Source organism: Mytilus californianus, unplaced genomic scaffold (assembly GCF_021869535.1).
Source record: "Mytilus californianus isolate M0D057914Y unplaced genomic scaffold, xbMytCali1.0.p SCAF_14, whole genome shotgun sequence".
NCBI lineage: Eukaryota > Metazoa > Mollusca > Bivalvia > Mytilida > Mytilidae > Mytilus > Mytilus californianus.
The window spans coordinates 33144344-33170870 of NW_026262626.1; the positions used below are offsets into that span (position 1 = coordinate 33144344).

At 33.8% G+C, this 26527-nt stretch overlaps 1 protein-coding gene and 1 long non-coding RNA gene across 3 annotated transcripts in view; one reads left to right on the forward strand and one right to left on the reverse strand.

Annotated features, from left to right (window-relative positions):
* The window catches only part of LOC127724673 (phosphatidylinositol-binding clathrin assembly protein LAP-like), a 488025-nt gene that overhangs the window by 441920 nt on the left and 19578 nt on the right, over positions 1-26527 (reverse strand). The window contains exons 2-3 of the mRNA XM_052231711.1: positions 18331-18473; positions 5065-5140 (exon numbers count right to left, since the gene is read on the reverse strand). Coding sequence (XP_052087671.1) covers positions 5065-5140; positions 18331-18473 — 219 coding nt within the window. The remainder of the gene's footprint in view (positions 1-5064; positions 5141-18330; positions 18474-26527) is intronic.
* LOC127724764 (uncharacterized) overlaps positions 1-26527 on the forward strand; it is a 567962-nt gene that overhangs the window by 346660 nt on the left and 194775 nt on the right. The window lies entirely within an intron of this gene.

The window sequence follows — 26527 nt, forward strand, 5'->3', positions numbered from 1 at the left end:
CCATCGCAGCAATCAGTTACCACGATCTTTCAAAATTAACATGAACAGTAACCATCATCAACGTTCTTTTTTTTCACTCTCTCTATTTTCTAAGTAATGTACAACTGTTTACGCTTGTCAGCAATGTTTATCATTGTTTTCATTAGTTAACAAGTTGTGACCTTCGGAAATGTTTATTCAATGTTCCTATAGATTTTTATGGTAACTCCCTGTGCCCCTAAAAAACAAACAAAATAAAGTTTCCCTCCCACAAAATTTTACACTTAAACGTTGATTTGAAAAAAAAACTTGAATTTATAATTTTGGTTATCAATTGAAATGAACCTTCTAGAGCCTCAACCTAACGCGCACAATAATGTCAATCATTACACATCAAATTTAACCCTAAATTGACATTCCACAATCGGCCAGTAACATCACCTGTGTTTATAGCTACATGATATTTCCCGCCGTTGGAAAATCTCGTGCAGTGACACAATTGATAAAATCTATTTTTAACATCTCTATTGTGAGCGAAATTTTTGACGTGCATTATTTCATTATTAAAAATGTTCGATCTACATTTGTTGCAGTCTAATTTTTAATTAAAAGAAACGTAATATCATTTCTTTTTCTTTGGCAATTATAGTAAATTAATCTCATCCCGGAATGTATATTCACTTTACCATTAGACCTGAAAGTGATTTCTAATAAATGAAGAAATTGTGTTTCACATTAAATAAAATGCTCCGCAGGGCGCAGCTTGATACGACCGCAGAGGTCGAACCCTGAACAGTTGGGGCAAGTATGGCAACATTCAAGCTTGATACAGCTCTGAATTTGGATTGTGATTAAATATTTGACACAGCATAGGTTTCTGACACAGAATGAATGTGGTCTAAGAACTTAAAAATTTTAAATTGGACATTCACCTATTATGGTCCAATATCCAAAATCTAAATACATGGTTAGATTCAGCATATCAAAGAACCCCAAGAATTCAATTTTTGATGAAATCAAACAAAGTTTAATTTTGGACCCTTTTGACCTCAATGTGGACAAAGTTGATAACGGGGCCCAAAAATCAAAAATCTAAATACATGGTTAGATTCAGCATATCAAAGAACCCCATATATTCAATTTTTGTTGAAATCAAACAAAGTTTAATTTTGGACCCCGATTTGGACCAACTTGAAACTGGGCCCATAATCAAAAATCTAAATACATGTTTAGATTCAGCATATCAAAGAACCCTAAAAATTCAATTTTTGTTAAAATCAAACTAAGTTTAATTTTGGACCCTTTGGACCTTAATGTAGACCAATTTGAAAACGGAACCAAAAATTAAGAATTTAAATACACGGTTAGATTCGGCATATCAAAGAACCCCAATAATTCAATTTTTGATGAAATCAAACAAAGTTAAATTTTGGACCCTTTGGACCTCAATGTGGACCAATTTAAAAACGGGGCCCAAAATCCAAAAACTTAATACATGGTTAGATTCAGCATATTAAAGAACCCCAAGAATTCAAGAATAAAACCCCATTGAAATTGATCAAGAAATAAGCAATTTATACGAAGTATCTTCTTTTGCACAATACTGTGCAATTGAATATTTCTTGCTATTGCGCAATACTGTACAATTGACAATTTCTTGCTATTGCGCAATATTGTGTTATTGGATATTTCTTGCTATTGCGCAATACGGTGCAATTGAAGATTTCTTGCTATTGCGCAATACTGTGCAATTGAAGATTTCTTGCTATTGTGCAATACTGTGCAATTGAAAATTTCTTGCTATTGCACAATACTTATTAGATAATAATTTACACATCCTGTTTGGTGTGTATCTCATACCATATCATTATTATTTGCTTTTAAATATAAATCAGAAATAACCAACTTAAAATGGAAAATTTTAAAAGAAAAAAAAAAGAACCCCCCCCCCCCCCAAATTTTTTTGAACCCCCTTATGATTCATCACCCCCAAACTCAATCCCAGCCTTCCCTTTGTGGTATGGTACCTTGCAGTACAATTTCAGAGAGATCCATACACTTGAACACAAGTTATTGTCTGGAAACTAGAAAAATGCTTATTTTTGGCCCCTTTTTGGCCCCCAATTCCTAAACGTTTCGGGCAATTACCCCCAAACTCAATTCCAGCTTTCCCTTTGTGATATGGAACCTTGTAGTACAATTTCAGAAATATCCAAACACTTACACACAAGTTATTGTCATGAAACTAGAAAAATGCTTGTTTTTTGCCCCTTTTTTGGCCCCTAATTCCTAAAATTTAGAGGCAATTACCCCCAAAATCAATTACAGCCTTTCCTTTGTGATATGGAACCTTGTGGTACAATGTCAGAGAGATCCATACACTTACACACAAGTTATTGTCTGGAAGTTACAAAAATGCTTATTTTTGGCCCCTTTTTGGCCCCTAATTCCTTAACTGTTGGTACCATAACCCCCAAAATCAATCCCAACCTTCCTTACATGGTATTGAACCTTATGGTAAAATTTCATGGAGATCTATTGACTTAAACTAAAGTGAGAGTGCGAAAACCAATGTGTCTTCGGACGACGCCGGACGACGCCAGACGACGACGACGACGACGACGACGACGACGACGACGCCGGACGACGACGACGCCAACGTCATACCAATATACAACCAAAAAATTTTTAATTTTTGCGGTCGTATAACAAAAAATTTTTAATTTTTGCGGTCGTATAAAAATTTAAGAATATTATCGCTCGGGCATATTTATTTTATTTTAAGATGATTGATTGTTAGTTGCTTAACTTCCAGTGGCAAATATTCCATGCAAGTCTGGACAAACTTAGTTTTAAGATCGCACTTTCAAAAATCATTGTAAAACAAAAATGATCAGAAGAACTTTTATTCATGTGAAATAACCGTCCAATCTTTTAAATAGAACTTATTTACATTTCAAAGTGTAACAGATTAGTTTACAAGACAGGCATTGACGTTAAATATACAATTCCTTGTATACATGTACGCAACTTTCATATCTTTTAAATTGAACTTTTTTGTCTAAAAAGACAACCCACGAGTTTGCGAAATCGAGTTTAAATGCACTGCATTGTGTGTAAATACATATACATATTATGCAACGACGGTCTGACTCTATGTATTACCAGGGTTGCGTTCAATATCGTAGCGGCTATGTAGTGCTATGTAGATTTTTACTATTGAACGTGTAGCTATAGATTAGCTGCTACATAGATATTGATAGCAACTACATAGCCGCTACGATATTGAACTCAACCCAGTTGACCCCTGATACCAACTAAGGTTACTAAAGACTTTCCCCTGGCCGTTCATTTTATTTTGTTTCAATAAACGGTTCTAGAAGCAATTAAATGATGTGCGGCCTCTGACATATAATTAAAAAAAGTAACCATCTAATCCCCAGATATATATAATCTGTTTCTCTCTAAATTTACAGAAACATTATATGATATATTTTTGAAAATTCCTTATATCTCAAATGATTATAGTTACTTTGTTTTTACTTCTGTAAACATCTATATATCATAATTTGTACCACACTACAAGGATCTATTAATAACCGTCGCTCACGCATAACGGATTATACAACGACCTATTAATAACCGTCGCTCACGCATCAGTGGTTCTATCAATGACTCAATACACACCAGTTTTATCGGACAAACGGCTAATTCCCGCCGACACAGAAAATCTCCGGATAACATGCAAAATATCCTGTAATACAGGAAATTTACGATGAACCTCTAATTATTATCCGTTTCGCGGAGATTAGCCAAAAAACACCGGAGTTTTTACAAAAATTGCGGTGATTTTCCAAATAGGTCTGCCAGTGGTGTTAGTACATATATACAATACGCGCATCTTGTCAGATTTTAATTTTTTTATTACAGGTTGCTGAATTTGGCATTTTGATAATATATTCTCAGGATCGCTTTTTTTAAAATTTTCCTCGAATGACAGAATGTTGAACTTTGTCTATTCAAGTGAAATTTTGCATACAGTTTGCAAGGTTTGTCTGACTAACTACGCACACAACCCACACGTTTACATCACAAAGAGTATACTATATTTATAGAATACGTATTGTATCAGGATGTTGATTTTCTTTATAATTTTTACAACTAACAGAATGTGTAATCTTTTTTGACGGCTGCATCAAATGTGTCTTTTAGACATAACTTTTCAAATTGTATTGTATCGTCCTGAAAATCCATGAAATATTTGCCACTGGACGTTAAGCAATCAATCAATCAATCAATTCAAATTGTACTTCAATATCACTGTTTACATAAAATTTTTGAGGCACTTTATTTTATCCATGCATGGATACATCAGTGTCATCAGCATTGTCTAGTTTGATATATAGGGTTAAGTAAAGTTGAAGATTCAGTTTTGAAAGCTAAAAGTGCACCCAGTTAGGACAAAATAAAATTAACTCATTAGATGTTATATTGAATTATTAGGAAATTTCCGACAGGGGGAATGAAAATGAAATAACAAATATCATTCAGATCCCCTTACAAATTTTTTTTCAATCCCTCTGAATAAAAATAACGTTATTCTGTATTCCGTATCGTCACATATTTTTGTCAATTTCTAAGCGTATCTGTCATCTTTGAAGCGATTTATCTAAAAAAACAAGGATGGTGACATATGTTTTTTTATACATGTATGGATTTGGTGTACAATCCTGGATATTATGTTAGTTTTTAGTCTTTCTCCGTATATGAGAAAATAGCCATCCATTGAAAAATCTAAAAAAGTAAGTCGAAAAAAAGGCATTTTCCCTATATATCTATGTAAATTTGGCGCCAAAATTGACATTTACTTATCAAAATTACAAAAAAACAAGAATGGTGACTCGCATTTTTTATTTCATATTCCGATGTAACTCGATTCAAAGTTCCAGTGTGCCAAAAATTTTAGAAATTGGGAGATATGCCATTCGATATCGTGTTACCTTAACAGTATAAACTTTTATGTTTCAGGAACTGAAACACTAGCAATTGAACTAACTAAATCACCTCGAGTTTCTTGTTTCTCACCTTGAACTCCAGCTTTATCTATAAAGTTACTGAGGTTAAAAGTACAGTTATTGGAGGCCAAATACTGTGTGAATCTCTGAAATAGATTAAAAAAAATAATGTTTTATTTATTGAATATGTCATAGTGCCACTTAAATTATAATTAAGTAAAATTGGATAAGTGCATGTATGAAATATTTTACTAAATGCTAGAAACTCCTTCAAGTCTGAATGAATCGCTCACCTTGCAAAAATATGCCAGTTTGATATTTATTTTCACCTTTTCTAGATTTGAGTGAATTCAAGTGAATATAAAGCCATTCAATTATTGTTTGTCTACAGTGCAAGGATCACTTGCTGCATTCATTTATGCAAGAATTGTAAATATCCTTTTGGTAATATGCAATATGCCAGAATGTAATAAACTGCTTCCCTGAGCGCAGCTGGATACGCCTGCAGAGGTCCAACCCTGAACAGTTGGGGCAAAAATGGACACAATATTCAAGCTTGATACAGTTCTGAATTTGGATTGTAATTAAATATTTGACATATTATAGGTTTCTGAATAAATGTAGTCAAAGAACTTGAAATTGGTTATATGAATTAAATTTTCATTCAATTAAAGATTTCTTGCTGTTGTGCAATACACTGTGCTGTTGCACAATACTTAGTAAATCTGTTGTCAGACTATAAACAAATAAAGTTCAATTAATTCTCAATGTCATATTAGAAATTTATAATAAAATGCTCCGCTGGGCGCAGCTTGATACGACCGCAGAGGTCGAACCCTGAACAGTTGGGGCAAGTATGGACACAACATTCAAGCTTGATACAGCACTGAATTTGGATAGTGATTAAATATTTGACACAGCATAGGTTTCTGACACAGAATGAATGTGCTCTAAGAACTTAATTTTTTTTAATTTACCTATTCAAACCATATCATTATTATTTGCCTTTATATATAACATTTTTTGTGTTTCATATTTTAAAGGCATGTTTTTTGTCGACTTCCATAAGAGAATTGATTTTTATCATTGGATTATATATAAATCAGAAAAAACCAATTTAAAATGGAAAATTTTAAAGAAAAAAAAGGAAAAAAAAATCCCCCCCCCAAATTTTATGAACCCCCTTATGATTCATCACCCCCAAACTGAATCCATGCCTTTCCTTTGTGGTATGGTACCTTGCAGTACAATTTCACAGAGATCCATACACTTTCAAACAAGTTTTTGGCCTGAAACTCGAAAAATGCTTGTTTTTTGCCCCTTTTTTGGCCCCTAATTCCTCAAATTTTGAGGCAATTACCCTCAAAATCAATCCCAGCCTTCCCTTTGTGGTATGGTACCTTCGGTACAATTTCAGAGAGATCCATACACTTGAACACAAGTTATTGTCTGGAAACTAGAAAAATGCTTATTTTTGGCCCCTTTTTGGCCCCTTATTCCTAAACGTTTTGGGCAATTACCCCAAAACTCAATTCCATTTTTCTCTTTGTGATATGAAACCTTGTAGTACAATTTCAAAAAGATCCATAGACTTACACACAAGTAATTGTCATGAAACTAGAAAAATGCTTTTTTTGCCCCTTTTTTTGCCCCTAATTCCTAAAATTTGGAGGCAATTACCCCCAAAATCAATCCCAGCATTCCCTTTGTGATATGGAACCTTGTGGTACAATGTCAGAGAGATCCAAACACTAACACACAAGTTATGTCTGGAAGTTACAATAAAATGCTTCGCTGGGCGCAGCTTGATACGACCGCAGAGGTCGAACCCTGAACAGTTGGGGCAAGTATGGACACAACATTCAAGCTTGATACAGCTCTGAATTTGGATTGTGATTAAATATTTGACACAGCATAGGTTTCTGACACAGAAAGAATGTGGTCTAAGAACTTGAATTTTTTTAATTTACCTATTATGGTCCAATGTCCAAAATCAAAATACATGGTTAGATTCAGCATTTCAAAGAACCCCATATATTCAATTTTTGTTGAAATCAAACAAATTTTAATTTTGGACTCCAACTTGGACAAACTTGAAAACTGGGCCCATAATCGAAAATCTAAACACATGTTTAGATTCAGCATATCAAAGAACCCCAAGAATTCAATTTTTGTTAAAATCAAACTAAGTTCAATTTTGGACCCTTTGGACCTTAATGTAGACCAATTTAAAAAAACGGGACCCAAAATTAAAAATCTAAATACACGGTTAGATTTGGAATATCAAAGAACCCCAATAATTCAATTTTTGATGAAATCAAACGAAGTTTTATTTTGGACCCTTTTGACGTCAATATGAACCAATTTGATAGCGGGGCCCACAAATAAAAAATCTAAATACATGGTTAGATTCAGCATATCAAAGAACCCCATATATTCAATTTTTGTTGAAATCAAAAAAACGGCTAAATTTGGACCCCAACTTGGACCAACTTAAAAACTGGGCCCATAATCAAAAATCTAAACACATGTTTAGATTCAGCATATCAAAGAACCCCAAGAATTCAATTTTTGTTAAAATCAAACTAAGTTTAATTTTGGACCCTTTGGACCTCAATGTAGACAAATTTAAAAAACAGGACCCAAAATTAAAAATCTAAATACACGGTTAGATTTGGCATATCAAAGAACCACAATAATTCAATTTTTGATGAAATCAAACGAAGTTTAATTTTGGACCCTTTTGACCTCAATATGAACCAATTTGATAGCGGGGTCAACAAATAAAAAATCTTAATTCATGGTTAGATTCAGTATATCAAAGAACCCCATATATTCAATTTTTGTTGAAATCAAACAAAGTTTAATTTTGGACCCCAATTTGGACCAACTTGAAAACTGGGCCAAAAATCTAAAATCTAAATACATGTTTAGATTCAGCATATCAAAGAACCCCATGTATTCATTTTTTGTTAAAATCAAACTAAGTTTAATTTTGGACCCTTTGGACCTTAATGTAGACCAATTTGAAAACTGGACCCAAAATTAATAATCTAAATACACATTACAAATAAATAAATGTGGTCAAAGATTTTACAAATCTAATGCGCCATACTGTGCAATTAAAGATTACTTCTTGAAATTTTTCAATATTTGAAATTTGAAAAAAAAATGATATTTGAAAAATAATTCTTTTTAATTTCTGAAATCTGAAATGAGAAAAAATTGACCTCCCACAATTTCTTTCTACCCACCTCCCCCCCTTTTTTCCCCCAAAAAATTCTTTCCCTCAAGATATGGTCATAATCTCAATCAAATTTCCAATGGAGTTTGCAACCATAATTACCCATTTAAATTTACCATAGTGCTAACTTAATCTATTTTATAATAGAATTTAAAATATAGTGTCAAATCTTTCATATGGATTTTTTTGTAAAAAAAAAAGATGCAACATTTGCAGATATTTTTACTGGTCTTCCTTTATAAATATGCATTTCTTTAAACATAATTTAAAAGCAGTGTAAGGGAATGAACCAAAACGTTGTATTTGGATTACCTCCCTTACACTGTTTTAAATTATCTTAATTGTTCATTAACCATTACTTTATACATAATTTAAAAGCAGTGTAAGGGAGATAATTTCAATGATGTATTTGATTTATCTCCCTTACACTGCTTTAAATTATGTTTTGTACTAAAGTATTTGTCCATTAACCAGGACAACCTTGTTTTTCCCCCTTTTTTGCCCCTAATTCCTAAACGGTTTGAGCCATAACACCCCAAAGCAAATCCTAACCATCCCTTTGTGGTATGGAAACTTGTAGTATAATTTCAGAGAGATCTATACACCGTTCCACAGTTATTGTCTGGAAACTAGAAAATGCTTATTTTTGGCCCCTAATTCCTTAACTGTTGGTACCATAACCCCCAAAATCAATCCCCACCTTTCTTTTGTGGTATTGAACCTTATGGTAAAATTTTAAAGAGATCCATTCACTTAAACTTAAGTTAGAGTGCGAAAACCAATGTGTCTTCGGACGACGACGACACCGGACGAAGACGACGACGCCAACGTCATAACCAATTTATGACCGCAAAAATTTTTTTTGTGGTCGTATAAAAATGCTTATTTTTGGCCCCTTTTTGGCCCCTTATTCCTTAACTGTTGGTACCATAACCCCCAAAACCAATCCCAATCTTCCTTTTATGGTATTGAACCTTATGGCAAAATTTCATAGAGATCCATTCACTAAAGTTAGAGTGCGAAAACCAATGTGTCTTCGGACGACGCTAGACGACAACGACATAGACGCCAACGTCATACCAATATACTACCACAAATCTTTTGAGTTATTGTCCGAAAACTGGAAAATCCCCCCTTTTTTAATGAATAAAACCCCATAACTCAAAAATGTAAAATGTAAAATTTATAAAATTCTAAACGGAGCTTGCATCAATAGATATAAACAATTCACCAAAGTTTCATAAGAACTGCTGAAAGCATTTTTGATTTTTTATCCGAAAACTGGAAACTTCCCCTTTTTTTATGAATAAAACCCTGTAACTCTGAAACGTAAAATCTAAAATATATAAAAATCAAAAGGGAGCTCATGTCAATAGATATAAACAATTCACCACAATTTCTTGCAAGTTGGTGAAAGCATTCTTGCGTTATTTTCCAATAAAATGCTTCGCTGGGGCGCAGCTTGATACGACCGCAGAGGTCGAATCCTGAACAGTTGGGGCAAATATGGACACAACATTCAAGCTTGATACAGCTCTGAATTTGGATTGTTATTAAATATTTGACACAGCATAGGTTTCTGACACAGAAAGAATGTGGTCTAAGAACTTGAATTTTTTTAATTTACCTATTATGGTCCAATGTCCAAAATCAAAATACATGGTTAGATTCAGCATATCAAAAAACCCAAATATATTCAATTTTTGTTGAAATCAAAAAAAGTTTAATTTTGGACCCCAACTTGGACAAACTTGAAAACTGGGCCCATAATCAAAAATCTAAACACATGTTTAGATTCAGCATATCAAAGAACCCCAAGAATTCAATTTTTGCTAAAATCAAACTAAGTTTAATTTTGGACCCTTTGGACCTCAATGAAGACCAATTTAAAAAACTGGACCCAAATTAAAAATCAAAAAACACGGTTAGATTTGGCATATCAAAGAACCCCAATAATTCAATTTTTGATGAAATCAAACAAAGTTTAATTTTGGACCCTTTTGACCTCAATATGAACCAATTTGAAAACAGGGCCCACAAATAGAAAATCTAAATACATGGTTAGATTCAGCATATCAAAGAACCTCATATATTCAATTTTTGTTGAAATCAAACAAAGTTTAATTTGGACCCCAATTTGGACCAACTTGAAAACTGGGCCCATAATCAAAAATCTAAATACATGTTTAGATTCAGCATATCAAAGAACCCCATATATTCAATTTTTGTTGAAATCAAACAAAGATTAAATACTGGACCCTATCTTGGACCAACTTGAAAACTGGGCCCATAATCAAAAATCTAAACACATGTTTAGATTCAGCATATCAAAGAACCCCAAGAATTCAATTTTTGTTAAAATCAAACTAAGTTTCATTTTGGACCCTTTGGACCTTAATGTAGACCAATTTAAAAAACAGGACCCAAAATTAAAAATCTAAATACACGGTTAGATTTGGAATATCAAAGAACCCCTATAATTCAATTTTTGATGAAATCAAACAAAGTTTAATATTGGACCCTTTTGACCTCAATATGAACCAATTTGATAACGGGGTCCACAAATAAAAAATCTAAATACATGGTTAGATTCAGCATATCAAAGAACCCCATATATTCAATTTTTGTTGAAATCAAACAAAGTTTAATTTTGGACCCCAATTTGGACCAACTTGAAAACTGGGCCAAAAATCAAAAATCTAAATACATGTTTAGATTCAGCATATCAAAGAACCTCATATATTCAATTTTTGCTAAAATCAAACAAAGTTTAATTTTGGACCCTTTGGACCTTAATGTAGACCAATTTGAAAACTGGACCCAAAATTAAAAATCTAAATACACTGTTAGATTCGGCATAACAAATAAATAAATGTGATCAAAGATTTTACAAATCTAATGCGCCATACTGTGCAATTAAAGACTTCTTGAAATTTTTCAATATTTGAAATTTGAAAAAAAAAAAATTTTGAAGAATAATTCTTTTTAATTTCTGAAATCTGAAATGAGAAAAAATTGACCCCCACAATTTCTTTTCATCCCACCCCCCCCCCCCCCCCCCCCCCACCTTTTTTCCCCCAAAAAATTCTTTCCCTCAAGATATGGTCATAATCTCAATTCAAATTTCCAATGGAGTTGGCAACCATAATTACCCATTTTAATTTACCATAGTGCTAACTTAATATATTTTATAATAGAATTAAAAATATAGTCTCAAATCTTTCATATGGATTTTTTTGTAAAAAAAACAGATGCAACATTTGCAGATATTTTTACTGGTCTTCCTTTATAAATATGCATTTCTTTAAACATAATTTAAAAGCAGTGTAAGGGAAGTAACCAAAAAGTTGTATTTGGATTACCTCCCTAACACTGTTTTAAATTATCTTTATTGTTCATTAACCATTACTTTATACATAATTTAAAAGCAGTGTAAGGGAGATAATTTCAATGATGTATTTGATTTATCTCCCTTACACTGCTTTAAATTATGTTTTGTACTAAAGTATTTGTCCATTAACCAGGACAACCCTGTTTTTCCCCCTTTTTTGCCCTAATTCCTAAACGGTTTGAGCCATAACCCCCCAAAGCAAATCCTAACCATCCCTTTGTGGTATGGAAACTTGTAGTATAATTTCAGAGAGATCCATACACCGTTTCACAGTTATTGTCTGGAAACTAGAAAATGCTTATTTTTGGCCCCTAATTCCTTAACTGTTGGTACCATAACCCCCAAAATCAATCCCAACCTTCCTTTTGTGGTATTTAACCTTATGGTCAAATTTCAAAAAGATCCATTCACTTAAACTAAAGTTAGAGTGCAAAAACCAATGTGTCTTCGGATGACGACGACGACGCAGGACGACGACGACGCCAACGTCATACCAATATACGACCACAAAATTTTTTTGCGGTCGTATAAAATCTGGAAAATCCCCCTTTTTTTAATGAATAAAACCTCATAACTCATAAAAGTAAAATCTAAAATTTATAAAAAACAAAAGGGAGCTCACGTCAATAGATATAAACAATTCACCAAAGTTTTATGCAAATTGGTTAAAGCATATTTGAGTTAATGTCCGACATGCATGTTGACGATGGACGGACAGACGGACAACGGTATACCATAATACGTTCCGAAAACAGGCGTATAAAAACATTGCACAGTTTTCAAAATCATCATTGCAAGTTTATTAATTTTGCTCTTAATATATCATTTATTTAAATAATGTTTTTTGTAAAAAGCCTTCTTTAAGGGCTATAACTCAAATAAACATCATGCATGTGTATCAATGTATATCTTGCCTTGATGATAATTTTTGTTGTGAATAGTTTCTGTCTATTTAATTAAGTTTAAAAAAATGCTAAACATGAAGTTGAACGCGTTGTCTTTCTAAGCATACCCCACAGACTCGTAAACAGATTCAAAAAATGCTTCCACATTACAACTCACCACTACCAAGCTGCTGACCAAATATAAAGCCATTCTTTTAAGAAGTATAAGATTAAAGTTTGACTGAAATATTTGTTGGACAGAGGAATAGACAGACGAACAGATTGAAGGTCAATTCTGATGGACAATGTGAATGCAATAAAGCCCCACTTTTAGAGCGAGGGTATAATTAGTTAAAAATTCACTTTTTATTATCATCCTTCAAGTACTAGTGCAATCAAGCTTCCATGATAAATCAGTGTATTTTTTTAAATAAACTAGTAAAAATTTTGATCAATTAAAATATTTATTCTATTACCGGTAGTATCCCTCATAAATTTTTTTGTTCAGTACTTAAAATTTAATTTAATTTCAATTACATGTACTTATACAGGTCCAGAGGAACAGAGTTATTTTGTAGTGCATTTCTTTAGAACAATAGATGGAAATCTAGAAAATCCTGCCTGTGTGTTCTCAATAAGTTCTTCACATTTTAGTATACTACTTATGGGTAATATTATATCAACAAAATAGAAAAATTTACCAGCTCTTACTTAAAATATGGACAATTTTATGTGATGGGCGTCTTTAATTGCGTTTGACAGCTTCAGACGTAATAATTTTTTTACCTTTTTCACCTGGACCAAATCACTACTTTACCTTAATTATTTTTACATGTAATTCATCCCCATACTTACTTTTTTATGCATAAAACAGGAAGTAATCAATTTGGAAGGTGAATGAAAAAAATTGAAAGTAATACACAGTGTTATATATTTAGATATATATGTAATCTGGTAATATGTGTAATTCAGTTTCATATGTTAATTATACGGAATTGTACAACTGATGTACGGAAACGCCTTTTTATTTAGGCTCTCTCTTTTATATTATGTCGTAACGCAAGACGTGTTTTTATTCTGAGCTAGTCACAACCCCAAAACTAAAGTATAAATACAAGGCCCATATCTTTACATGGTGGAGAGACCCTAAAAAGAATATCTGGACACTTTTACTAAATTTTTGAGAATACTTGTGCAGTTTTCAAGGCAATTAATTTATTTTTAAAATGTGCTCCCGTGCTTGTAGACCCCATACAAGAGGACTGGACACATGGTTGATTCGTCAATATGAATAAATTATGAGAGCTTTTTGACCAGTGACTTATACGAACAAATATTAATTCATTTTATAACAAAATTTCCACACAAACAGAGACATTTATTTTTATTCATCTATTCCCCATTTATACAAAAATGATTCTTCCACGTGTCGGAAAACATCATGGACGTCCGTGGGTATATTCAAATATCTATGGTCTTGTATAGACCGAATTTCTTGGAATAATTGGAGTTTGCAAAAATAAAGATTTATTATAGTATGCATTGCCTGTATTTACTTTCATTTATGTAGAATGTGAGATTTATCTCATTTCTGCTTGTCTACTTACAGCTGATCGTACAGTATGTGAGATTGTTCTCATTACTGATTTTTCCGTGTTATATATATATATAACATTGTATTTTTATTGGTTAAATGTCGGAATGTTTTTTTTTTTGGGGTTTTTTTTTCTCCATTTTGAATTTAGGATTTATGCGTATGATATTTGTTTGTAATTTTTCATAACAATATAAGTTCAAAAGTTGCAAGGATTAGTTTAAGATTTAATCGTATTGTCAAAACTTTATAAAGAAAACTATACTTTATTTTAATAAAATGCTCCGCTGGACGCAGCTTGACACGACCGCAGAGGTCGAACCCTGAACATACATAAAAGTATGGACACAACATTCAAGCTTGATACAGCACTGAATTTGGATTGTGATTAAATATTTGACACAGCATAGGTTTCTGACACAGAATGAATGTGGTCTAAGAACTTAAAAATTTTTAATTTACCAATTCAAACCATATCCTTATTATTTGCTTTTATATATAAATCAGAAATAACCAATTTAAAATGGAAAATTTTAAAGAAAAAAAAAGGAAAAAAAGGAAAAAAAATCCCTCCCCCAAATTTTTTTAACCCCCTTATGATTCATCACCCCCAAACTCAATCCCAGCCTTCCCTTTGTGGTATGGTACCTTGCAGTACAATTTCAGAGAGATCCATACACTTGAACACAAGTTATTGTCTGGAAACTAGAAAAATGCTTGTTTTTAGGACCCTTTTTGGCCCCAAATTCCTAAACGTTTAGGGCAATTACCCCCAAACTCAAACAAGCTTTTCCTTTGAGATATGGAACCTTGTAGTACAATTTCATAAAGATCCATACACTTACACACAAGTTATTGTCCTGAAACTAGAAAAATGCTTGTTTTTTGCCCATTTTTTGCCCCCAATTCCTAAAATTTTGAGGCAATTACCCCCAAAATCAACCCAAGCCTTCCTTTTGTGGTATGGAACCTTGTAGTACAATTTCAGAGAGTTCCATACACTTGAACACAAGTTATTGTCTGGAAACTAGAAAAATGCTTATTTTTGGCCCCTTATTTCTAAACGTTTTGGTCAATTACCCCCCAAACTCAATTCCAGCTTTCCCTTTGTGATATGGAACCTTATAGTACAATTTCAGAAAGATCCATACACTTACACACAAGTTATTGTCATGAAACTAGAAAACAAGAGTGCACACGCTGAAATGTCTCGCCTTCTTTACTAATCATTGATATTATGTTGATAGTCCTAAATATAAAGCTTTATTACAACTGTCACATAAACTTAACATTAACCAAGTAAACTAAACATTGACCAATGAACCATTAAAATGAGGTCAAGGTCAGATGAACCATGCTAGGCAGGCATGTACAGCTAACAATTCTTCCATACAACAAATATAGTTGACCTATTGCTTATAGTTTAAGAAAACAGACCAAAACACAAAAACTTAACACTGAGCAATGAACCTTGAAAATGAGGTCAAGGTCAAATAAAACCTGCGTGACTGCCAAATAGATCATAAAATATTTCCATACACCAAATATAGTAGACCTATGGCATACAGTATAAGAAAAACAGACCAAAACACAAAAACTTAACTATAACCACTGAACCATGAAAATGAGGTCAAGGTCAGATGACACCTTCCAGTTGGACATGTACACCTTACAGTCCTTCCATACACCGAATATACTAGACCTATTGCTTATAGTATCTGAGATATGGACTTGACCACCAAAACTTAACCTTGTTCACTGATCCATGAAATGAGGTCGAGGTCAAGTGAAAACTGTCTGACGGGCATGAGGACCTTGCAAGGTACGCACATACCAAATATAGTTGAACTATTGCACATAGTATTAGAAAAAAAGACCAAAACTCAAAAACTTAACTTTGACCACTGAACCATGAAAATGAGGTCAAGGTCAAATGACACCTGCCCGCTAGACATGTACACCTTACAATCATTCCATACACCAAATATAGTAGACCTATGGCATACAGTATAAGAAAAACAGACCAAAACACAAAAACTTAACTATAATCACTGAACCATGAAAATGAGGTCAAGGTCAGATGACACCTGCCAGTTGGACATGTACACCTTACAGTCCTTCCATACACCGAATATACTAGACCTATTGCTTATAGTATCTGAGATATGGACTTGACCACCAAAACTTAACCTTGTTCACTGATCCATGAAATGAGGTCGAGGTCAAGTGAAAACTGTCTGACGGGCATGAGGACCTTGCAAGGTACGCACATACCAAATATAGTTATCCTATTACTTATAATAAGAGAGAATCTAACATTACAAAAAATCTTAACTTTTTTTTCAAGTAGTCACTGAACCATGAAAATGAGGTCAAGGACATTGGACATGTGACTGACGGAAACTTCGTAACATGAGGCATCCATATACAAAGTATGAAGCATCCAGACCTTCCACCTTCTAAAATATAAAGGTTTTAAGAAGTTAGCTAACGCTGCCGCCGCCGCCGGATCACTATCCCTATGTCGAGCTTTCTGCGACAAAAGTCGCAGGCTCGACAAAAATGTTTGTTTTTGCCCCTTTTTTGGCCCCTAATTCCTAAAATTTTGAGGCAATTACCCCCAAAATCAATCCCAGCATTCCCTTTGTGATATGGAACCTTGTGGTACAATGTCAGAGAGATCCATACACTTATACACAAGTTATGTCTGGCCCCTTTTTGGCCCCTAATTCCTAAACTGTTGGTACTATAACCCCCAAAATCAAGCCCAACCTTCCTTTTGTGGTATTGAACCTTATGGTAAAATTTCATAGAGATCCATTCACTTAAACTAAAGTTAGAGTGCGAAAACCAATGTGTCTTAGGAGGATAACACGACGACACCGGACGACGACGACACCAACGTCATACCAATATACGACCGCAAAATTTTATTGTGGTCGTATAAAAACTAAACATTGTTTTTCTATAGTGCTGATTGTTAATGAAAAAAGTTTAATGCCCCCAAAACATGGAAATTGGAATAATAATGGCAAATAGATAACCAAATGAGATTGTATGAATATCTGTCAGTGACTTTTATATGTTAATCACAAATAACCTAAGTAGTATTGCTGTGAGTAGTATGGTTCATGAGAAATTCAGAGTGCATGAGAGTATTATGAGCTGGTCTTATATTGTATTTTTGTGTGAGACTCTTTGAATGTGTGCATATTTTATCACGTTTAGCATTTATCTACAAAATAATAAGAGTAAGGTCTCTAGTGACTTCATAGTATTTTATATCATATGATATTTACTGTCACGTTTATGACGAGCAAGATATTTTTTATACATGTAGTACTCCGCAATGTGTTACAAGATGCTTATTCCACAAATTTATCCATACAAGTTACTTGATCATTTAATTTTTTAGATATATTGAATATTATGAAAGTTAGAAAGATATATTGGTAATATTGATCATGTATTTTTATTCGAGTGTGCTCTGAATTCCACACATGCAAAAATTCATTGGGAATTTTCTCCATGCTGGAGGATGTTATATATTTAGATATATATGTAAATTAATATGTGTAATTCAGTTTCATATGTTAATTATACGGAATTGTACAAGTGATGTCCGAAAACGCCTTTTTATTTACGCTCTCTTTTTTATAAAATGTTGTAACGCAAGACGTGTTTTTATTCTGAGCTAGTCACAACCCCAAAACTAAAATATAAAGACGAGGCCCATATCTTTACAACGGTCTATATATTCATAGACAAAGAAAATCAAAGGACATTAACTGTGATTCCTGACTAGAGGTATGAGTGTACAAAAAGATTATATAATACATGAATCATATGCATCACTGTTCAAAGAAATTCTCAAATATGACTTTTAACCTTAATCTGGTCTTTGGAAACTTAAATTTAGTATTAAACAAAATCCACATGTATGTTACTTAAAAGGATCCTTCTATATCATAGATACTTATCAAGTTACCATATACTGTGGATTCATTTATATTTGTTGGATACAAATTTTTGCTGATTTCTGTGGGTATAGCTAAACCACAAATTTAAACGTTCAACGAATTTCACATGTTATATAGGCTTTATGTAGACATTAGCAAAACCATGAAATTAAATACCCACGAAAATGCAAGTTTTCCTCAATCCACGAAAGTTGGTACCCACGAAAAATAAATGAATCCACAGTAGTTATTTGTGATACATACCTCATTGCCATAATTCATTAAATTCTGTATTGTTATTAAGGACTTAAACACTATTGTCCAGTTTGTATGTTGTGTTCTTTCTATCAGTAAATCCGCTAACTGTGGAATGGATACATTTGGCTCATTGGTGCACTGAATTAAATCTGCAAAATAAAAGCATGAAACTAGGTCACATATAACCTATGAAAGGTGGGCCTGCTGAAGGCTCCGTTGATTGTCTTTCAGGGGCGTAGCTAAGTATCAAATAAACTGTAGGCACAAATTGCGGCAGGGGGTCTGGGGGCCACTTAAGGCCCCTCGCAGGTCCAGGGCAGAGCCCTGATAGGGAGTTCAGGGGGCAAAGCCCCATGACGGAAAATGGTTTTCAGCATTTTTATTGCAAAATTTTGTGTACAAAAAACATAGAATTTACTGGTCATTTAATTTTATCATGATAATATAAATACATGAAGAAAAGTACAATCGGAAATATAAAAAAGAAATATTTACAATATGCATTGCCCAGCACAAACACATACACACACACAGTCGATGCCTAATGCAGAAGTTCTGTTCTGTTTAAACTAACAAAATTTAAGAAATTCCTATTTTCTGATATCCTGTACTGTATAAAATTTAAATCCTTACCTGCTTAGGACTTTGAATAATTATGGTCATTACACTTAGATCTGAGACTACTCAAAGTAACTGAAAGCTAGTTGATGATTGATTGATTGATTGCTAAACATCCCGTGGCAAATAGCTCATGCATTTTCAGGACAAAAACAAATTTACAATAAATACAACAGGTAGCCAGGTCATGTAATAGGGGTCGTCCAAGATGAAGGTCGGGAAATGCCATGCATTGGAAAATGAGGGTTTGGATAGGAACAGAAATTTTGCCTTTCAGTAGACCACCTACGAGCCCCTAAAAGAGTTGTTGCAAGTGTTCTTAACGTGCAGAGTGTGTGGCATTCTCTCTATACTACACTATACACTCTTAACATCCCCATTCTGACCAGACTTGACTGCGAATTTATACATCCTGCACAGCCAAAATGGACGCCCAACTTTGGCAAGGGTTTTATTGTAGGTTGGATGAAGACCAAGTGGAAAGCTAGTTGAAAGCCAACAACAACTAATTAAAACAAGAGTGCACACGCTGAAATGTCTTGCCTGCTTTACTGACAATTGATTTTATGTTGACAGTCCTAAATATAAAGCTTTACTACAAGTATCACATAAACTTAACATGATCCAAGAAAATGAGGTCAAGGTCAGATAAACCAAAACCGGAAATACATGTACACCTTACAATCATTCCATACACCAAATATAGTTGACCTATTGCTTATAGTTTCTAAGAAACATACTTAACCAGGAAAACTTAACATTGACCAATAAACCATGAAAATGAAGTCAAGGTCAGATGAACCATGCCAGACAGACATGCACACCTTACAATCACTTAACATTGACTAATGAACCATGAAAATGAGGTCAAGGTCAGATGATACCTACCCGACAAACAAATTCACCTTACAATCATTCTATACACCAAATATAGTTGACCTATTGCTTATAAATTATAGTTTAAGAAAAACAAACAAAAACACAAAAACTTAACACTGAGCAATGAAGCTTGAAATGAGATCAAATCAAGTAAAACCTGCCAGACTGATATGTACATCATAAAATATTTCCATACATGGTCACCAAATATAGTTGACTTCTGCATATAGTATTAGAAAAAAAGACCAAAGCACAAAAACTTTAACCACTGAACCATGAAAATGAGGTCACGATCAGATGACACCTGCCAGTTGGACATGCACGAGGACCTTGCAAGGTATGCACATACTAAATATAGTTATCCTATTACTCATAGTAAGAGAGAATTTAACATTACAAAAAATCTTAACTTTTTTTTCAAGTATACACTGAACCATGAAGTTGAGGTCAAGGGTAATGGACATATGACAGACGGAAACTTCTTAACATAAGGTATCTATATACAAAGTATGAAACATCCAGGTCTTCCATCTTCTAAAATATAAAGCTTTTTAAGTAGTTAGTTAACACCGCCGCCCCCGCTGGATAACTATCCCTATGACATGTATGATGAGCTTTCTGTGACAAAAGTCACAGGCTCGACAAAAAATTATGTATCTAAGAATAAAATGTCAGGGTTTTGAGCATGTTGAGGTTCATTCAAGTATTTGTTGGTAGAAGTGAAATGATCTGAACCAAAGTTCTAGTTTTTACTTTCTATATAAGGTGGAATATAATGACATACAATTCTATCCAATACTCCATTCACTATAAGGATGATAGACTAGTGTACAAATGACGTTTGATAATTAATGAGTTTTGACGACTTTACCTAGGCCTGCATCTACAGATAACGTTTATTAAAAAAAATATTTGTGAAAAAATTATGTGTAGGCACGTGCCTAAAGTGCCTAACTGCAGCTACACCACTGTCTTTGTTTTTATTATATTCAAATACAAACTGTATCTATTGAAATGGGGAGCAAAACAGTTTTTGCATCTCCAAGCCAATTAAATCAGCTACATTTGTAATCTTCTCTAGCCAAGGTCATAATCAATCCCCTGCATCTTCCCTCTACTATCGTAGACATCAGTTATAACAAGCATTCTGAGAGTATTGAATGGCAATACATAGTCCCCTACCGGGTAAAAATTCATTATACTGGAACAAAAAGCTAAGTTGTTCTATAACTTGTCATGGTGTAAACAAAAAGAAAATATCAAGTCAATATCTTCAAGCATGACTAAAAACAGTGTGGAAAACTGATTAAATGAGTGAATTTTTCAAGTCTAAGGACCATAACTCTGCACAAAATTATCAGTCCGAAACAAAATTTCGACTTGATCTGTATAACTTGTCATGATAAAACTATATACCAATTATCAATCAATATCTTCAAGCATGACGAAAATAAAATGCTTCGCTGGGCGCAGCTTGATACGACCGCAGATGTTGAACCCTGAACAGTTGGGGCAAGTATGGACACAACATTCAAGCTTGATACAGCTCTGAATTTGGATTGTGATTAAATATTTGACACAGCATAGGTTTCTGACACAGAAAGAATATGGTCTAAGAACTTGATTTTTTTTAATTTACCTATTATGGTCCAATGTCCAAAATCAAAATACATGGTTAGATTCAGCATATCAAAGAACCCCATATATTCAATTTTTGTTGAAATCAAACAAAGTTTAATTTTGGACCCCAACTTGGACAAACTTGAAAACTGGGCCCATAATCAATAAAATGCTCCGCAGGGCGCAGCTTGATACGACCGCAGAGGTCGAACCCTGAACAGTTGGGGCAAGTATGGACACAACATTCAAGCTTGATACAGCTCTGAATTTGGATTGTGATTAAATATTTGACACAACATAGGTTTCTGACACAGAATGAATGTGGTCTAAGAACTTAAAAATTTTTAATTGGACATTCACCTATTATGGTCCAATATCCAAAATCTAAATACATGGTTAGATTCAGCATATCAAAGAACCCCAAGAATTCAATTTTTGATGAAATCAAACAAAGTTTAATTTTGGACCCTTTTGACCTCAATGTGGACAAAGTTGATAACGGGGCCCAAAAATCAAAAATCTAAATACATGGTTAGATTCAGCATATCAAAGAACCCCATATATTCAATTTTTGTTGAAATCAAACAAAGTTTAATTTTGGACCCCGATTTGGACCAACTTGAAAACTGGGCCCATAATCAAAAATCTAAATACATGTTTAGATTCAGCATATCAAAGAATCCTAAGAATTCAATTTTTGTTAAAATCAAACTTAGTTTAATTTTGGACCCTTTGGACCTTAATGTAGACCGATTTGAAAACGGAACCAAAAATTAAGAATCTAAATACACGGTTAGATTTGGCATATCAAAGAACCCCAATAATTCAATTTTTGATGAAATCAAACAAAGTTTAATTTTGGACCCTTTGGACCTCAATATGGACCAATTTAAAAACGGGGCCTAAAATCCAAAAACTTAATACACGGTTAGATTCAGCATATTAAAGAACCCCAAGCATTCAAGAATAAAACCCCATTGAAATTGGTCAAGAAATAAGCAATTTATACGAAGTATCTTCTTTTGCACAATACTGTGCAATTGAATATTTCTTGCTATTGCGCAATACTGCATAAATTGACTATTTCTTGCTATTGCGCAATATTGTGCTATTGGATATTTCTTGCTATTGCGCAATACTGTGCAATTGAAGATTTCTTGCTATTGCTCAATACTGTGCAATTGAAGATTTCTTGCTATTGTGCAATACTGTGCAATTGAAAATTTCTTGCTATTGCACAATACTTATTATATAATAATTTACACATCCTGTTTGGTGTGTATCTCCTACCATATCATTATTATTTGCTTTTAAATATAAATCAGAAATAACCAACTAAAAATGGAAAATTTTAAAAGGAAAAAAAAACCCCCCTCCCCCCCCAAATTTTTTGAACCCCCTTATGATTCATCACCCCCAAACTCAATCCCAGCCTTCCCTTTGTGGTATGGTACCTTGCAGTACAATTTCAGAGAGATCCATACACTTGAACACAAGTTATTGTCTGGAAACTAGAAAAATGTGTTTTTTGGCCCCTTTTTGGCCCCCAATTCCTAAACGTTTAGGGCAATTACCCCCAAACTCAATTCCAGCTTTCCCTTTGTGATATGGAACCTTGTAGTACAATTTCAGAAATATCCAAACACTTACACACAAGTTATTGTCATGAAACTAGAAAAATGCTTGTTTTTTGCCCCTTTTTTGGCCCCTAATTCCTAAAATTTTTAGGCCATTACCCCCAAAATTAATCCCAGCATTCCCTGTGTGATATGGAACCTTGTGGTACAATGTCAGAGAGATCCATACACTAACACACAAATTATGTCTGGAAGTTACAAAAATGCTTATTTTTGGCCCCTTTTTGGCCCTTAATTCCTTAACTGTTGGTACCATTACCCCCAAAATCAATCCCAACCTTCCTTTTGTGGTATTGAACCTTATGGTAAAATTTCATAGAGATCCATTCACTTAAACTTAAGTTAGAGTGCGAAAACCAATGTGTCTTCGGACGACGCCGGATGACGACGCCGACGCCAACGTCATACCAATATACGACCGCAAAAAATTATAAATTTTTTCGGTCGTATAAAAATCTAAACACATGTTTAGATTCAGCATATCAAAGAACCCCAAGAATTCAATTTTTGTTAAAATCAAACTAAGTTTAATTTTGGATCATTTGGACCTTAATGTAGACCAATTTAAAATAAAATGCTTCGCTGGGCGCAGCTTGATACGACCGCAGAGGTCGAACCCTGAACAGTTGGGGCAAGTATGGACACAACATTCAAGCTTGATACAGCTCTGAATTTGGATTGTGATTAAATATTTGACACAGCATAGGTTTCTGACACAGAGAGAAAGTGGTCTAACAACTTCAATTTTTTTAATTTACCTATTATGGTCCAATGTCCAAAATCAAAATACATGGTTAGATTCAGCATATCAAAGAACCCTATATATTCAATTTTTGTTGAAATCAAACAAAGTTTAATTTTGGATCCCAACTTGGACAAACTTGAAAACTGGTCCCATAATCAAAAATCTAAACACATGTTTAGATTCAGCAGATCAAAGTACCCCAAGAATTCAATTTTTGTTAAAATCAAACTAAGTTTAATTTTGGACCCTTTGGACCTTAATGTAGACCAATTTAAAAAGCGGGACCCAAAATTAAAAATCTAAATACACTGTTAGATTTTGCATATCAAAGAACCCCAATAATTCAATTTTTGATGAAATCAAACAAAGTTTAATTTTGGACCCTTTTGACCTCAATATGAACCAATTTGATAGTGGGGTCCACAAATAAAAAATCTAAATACATGGTTAGATTCAGCATATCAAAGAACCCCATATATTCAATTTTTGTTGAAATCAAACAAAGTTTAATTTTGGACCCCAATTTGGACCAACTTGAAAACTGGGCCAAAAATCAAAAATCTAAATACATGTTTAGATTCAGCATATCAAAGAACCCCATATATTCAATTTTTGTTAAAATCAAATAAATGTGGATAGTGTCCACATGTGGACACAGATGATGCCCCCGCTTGCATATCATATAGTTATAAAGAGACTTAACTGAAGAACGATAAAAGTGACGCTACCCAAATTTGAACTTGATCTGAGTTTTGTGGTAATAAGCATTGTGTGTAAGTCTCATAACATTTGGTTGAGGCTAACTTAAGTAGAGAACAGAAACTAAAAATTCAGCAATTTTTCTATTTGTAAACACCCATAACTCTAGAACAGTTGTGTATAAGTTTTACAAGATTTGGTTGAGACAAACTAAAAAATTCAGCAATTTTTATGTTTATAAAGGGACATAACTCTAGAATGGTAAAAGTGTTGCCACCTAATTTCGTACTTAATCTGTATTATGTAGTAATAAGCATTGTGTATAAGTTTCATAACATTTGGTTGAGGCAAACTCAAGTTAGAGAACTGAAACAAAAAATTGTACTTGATCCTTACTGAGTTTTGTGGTAATGAATATTGTGTATAGGTTTCATAATGTTTGGCTGGGGAAAACTTCAGTTACAGAATGGAAACTAAAAAAATTTGCAATCTTTCTATTTATAAAGGGGCATAACTCAATAATGGTTAAAGTGACACTACCCAAATTCAACTTGATCTGTGTTTTATCAGTGGAAGTCAAAATTAAACATTGCATTGTATAAAGCATTGATTGTAGTTGATCCAACTATAATCATGGTCAAAGGAAGATAACTCCAATTTTAAAAATATATTATATAAACTTGATATTTAGAAGAAAATAAAAATTTTGCAATTTTTCCTTTTATAAAGGGGCATAACTCTAGATTGGTTAAAGTGACACCACGAAAATTCAAACTTGATCTGTGTTTTGTGGTAATAAGCATTGTGTATAAGTTTCATAACATTTGGTTGAGGCAAACTTAAGTTAGAGAACTGAAACTAAAAATTTTGCAATATTTCCTTTTATAAAGGGGCATAACTCTAGATCGGTTAAAGTGACGCCACCAAAATTCAAACTTGATCTGTGTTTTGTGGTAATAAGCATTGTGTATAAGTTTCATAACATTTGGTTGAGGCAAACTCAAGTTAGAGAACGGAAACCAATTTCGGGACGTACGGACGGACGTACGTACATACGTACGTACAGACGGACAAGGGTAAAACTTAATGCCCCCTCCGCTACGGCGGGGGCATAACAAAGTTTAATTTTGGACCCTTTGGACCTTAATGTAGACCAATTTGAAAACTGGACCCAAAATTAACAAGAAATGAATGTAACAGGATGCTGTTACGAAGTCTCCCAAACGAAGCTCCCATAATTCGTAATTCCCAGGGTCGCCTGACATTGGGCAACTTCCAGTGAAAATTGGTTTGGTCCAGTAAAGTTATATGCATTAGTGATGCCTGGGGACTAATCTTGTATATCATTCAAATCATCTTGGCATGACAAACCAGAATATATATGGTTTAGGGGTGGGGATCTCGACCATTTACAAGATACTAGAACATTGGGGGTGGGGGAGGAACCCCTGGGGACTGGCCCTATACGTCATTCAAATGTTCATTACATGACGAACAGGAATATATATGGTTTAGGGGTGGGGATCTCAACCATTTACAAGATATTAGAACATTGGGGGTGGGGGGGACCCCTGGGGACTGACCGTATATGTCATTCAAATGTTCGAGACATGACAAATAGGAATATATATGGTTTAGGGGTGGGGATCTCAACCATTTACAAGATATTAGAACATTGGGGGTGGGGGGGACCCCTGGGGACTGACCGTATATGTCATTCAAATGTTCGAGACATGACAAATAGGAATATATATGGTTTAGGGGTGGGGATCTCAACCATTTACAAGATATTAGAACTTTCTCAAATGGCAGGGGGTGGGGGTGACCCCTGGGGACTAACCCTGTATTTCATTTGATGTGCTTTATCATGACAAACCAGAATATATATGGTTTAGGGGTGGGGATCTCGACCATTTACAAGATATTAGAACTTTCTCAAATGGCAGGGGGTCGGGATGACCCCTGGGGACTAACCCTGTATATCATTCAAACCATCTTAGCATGA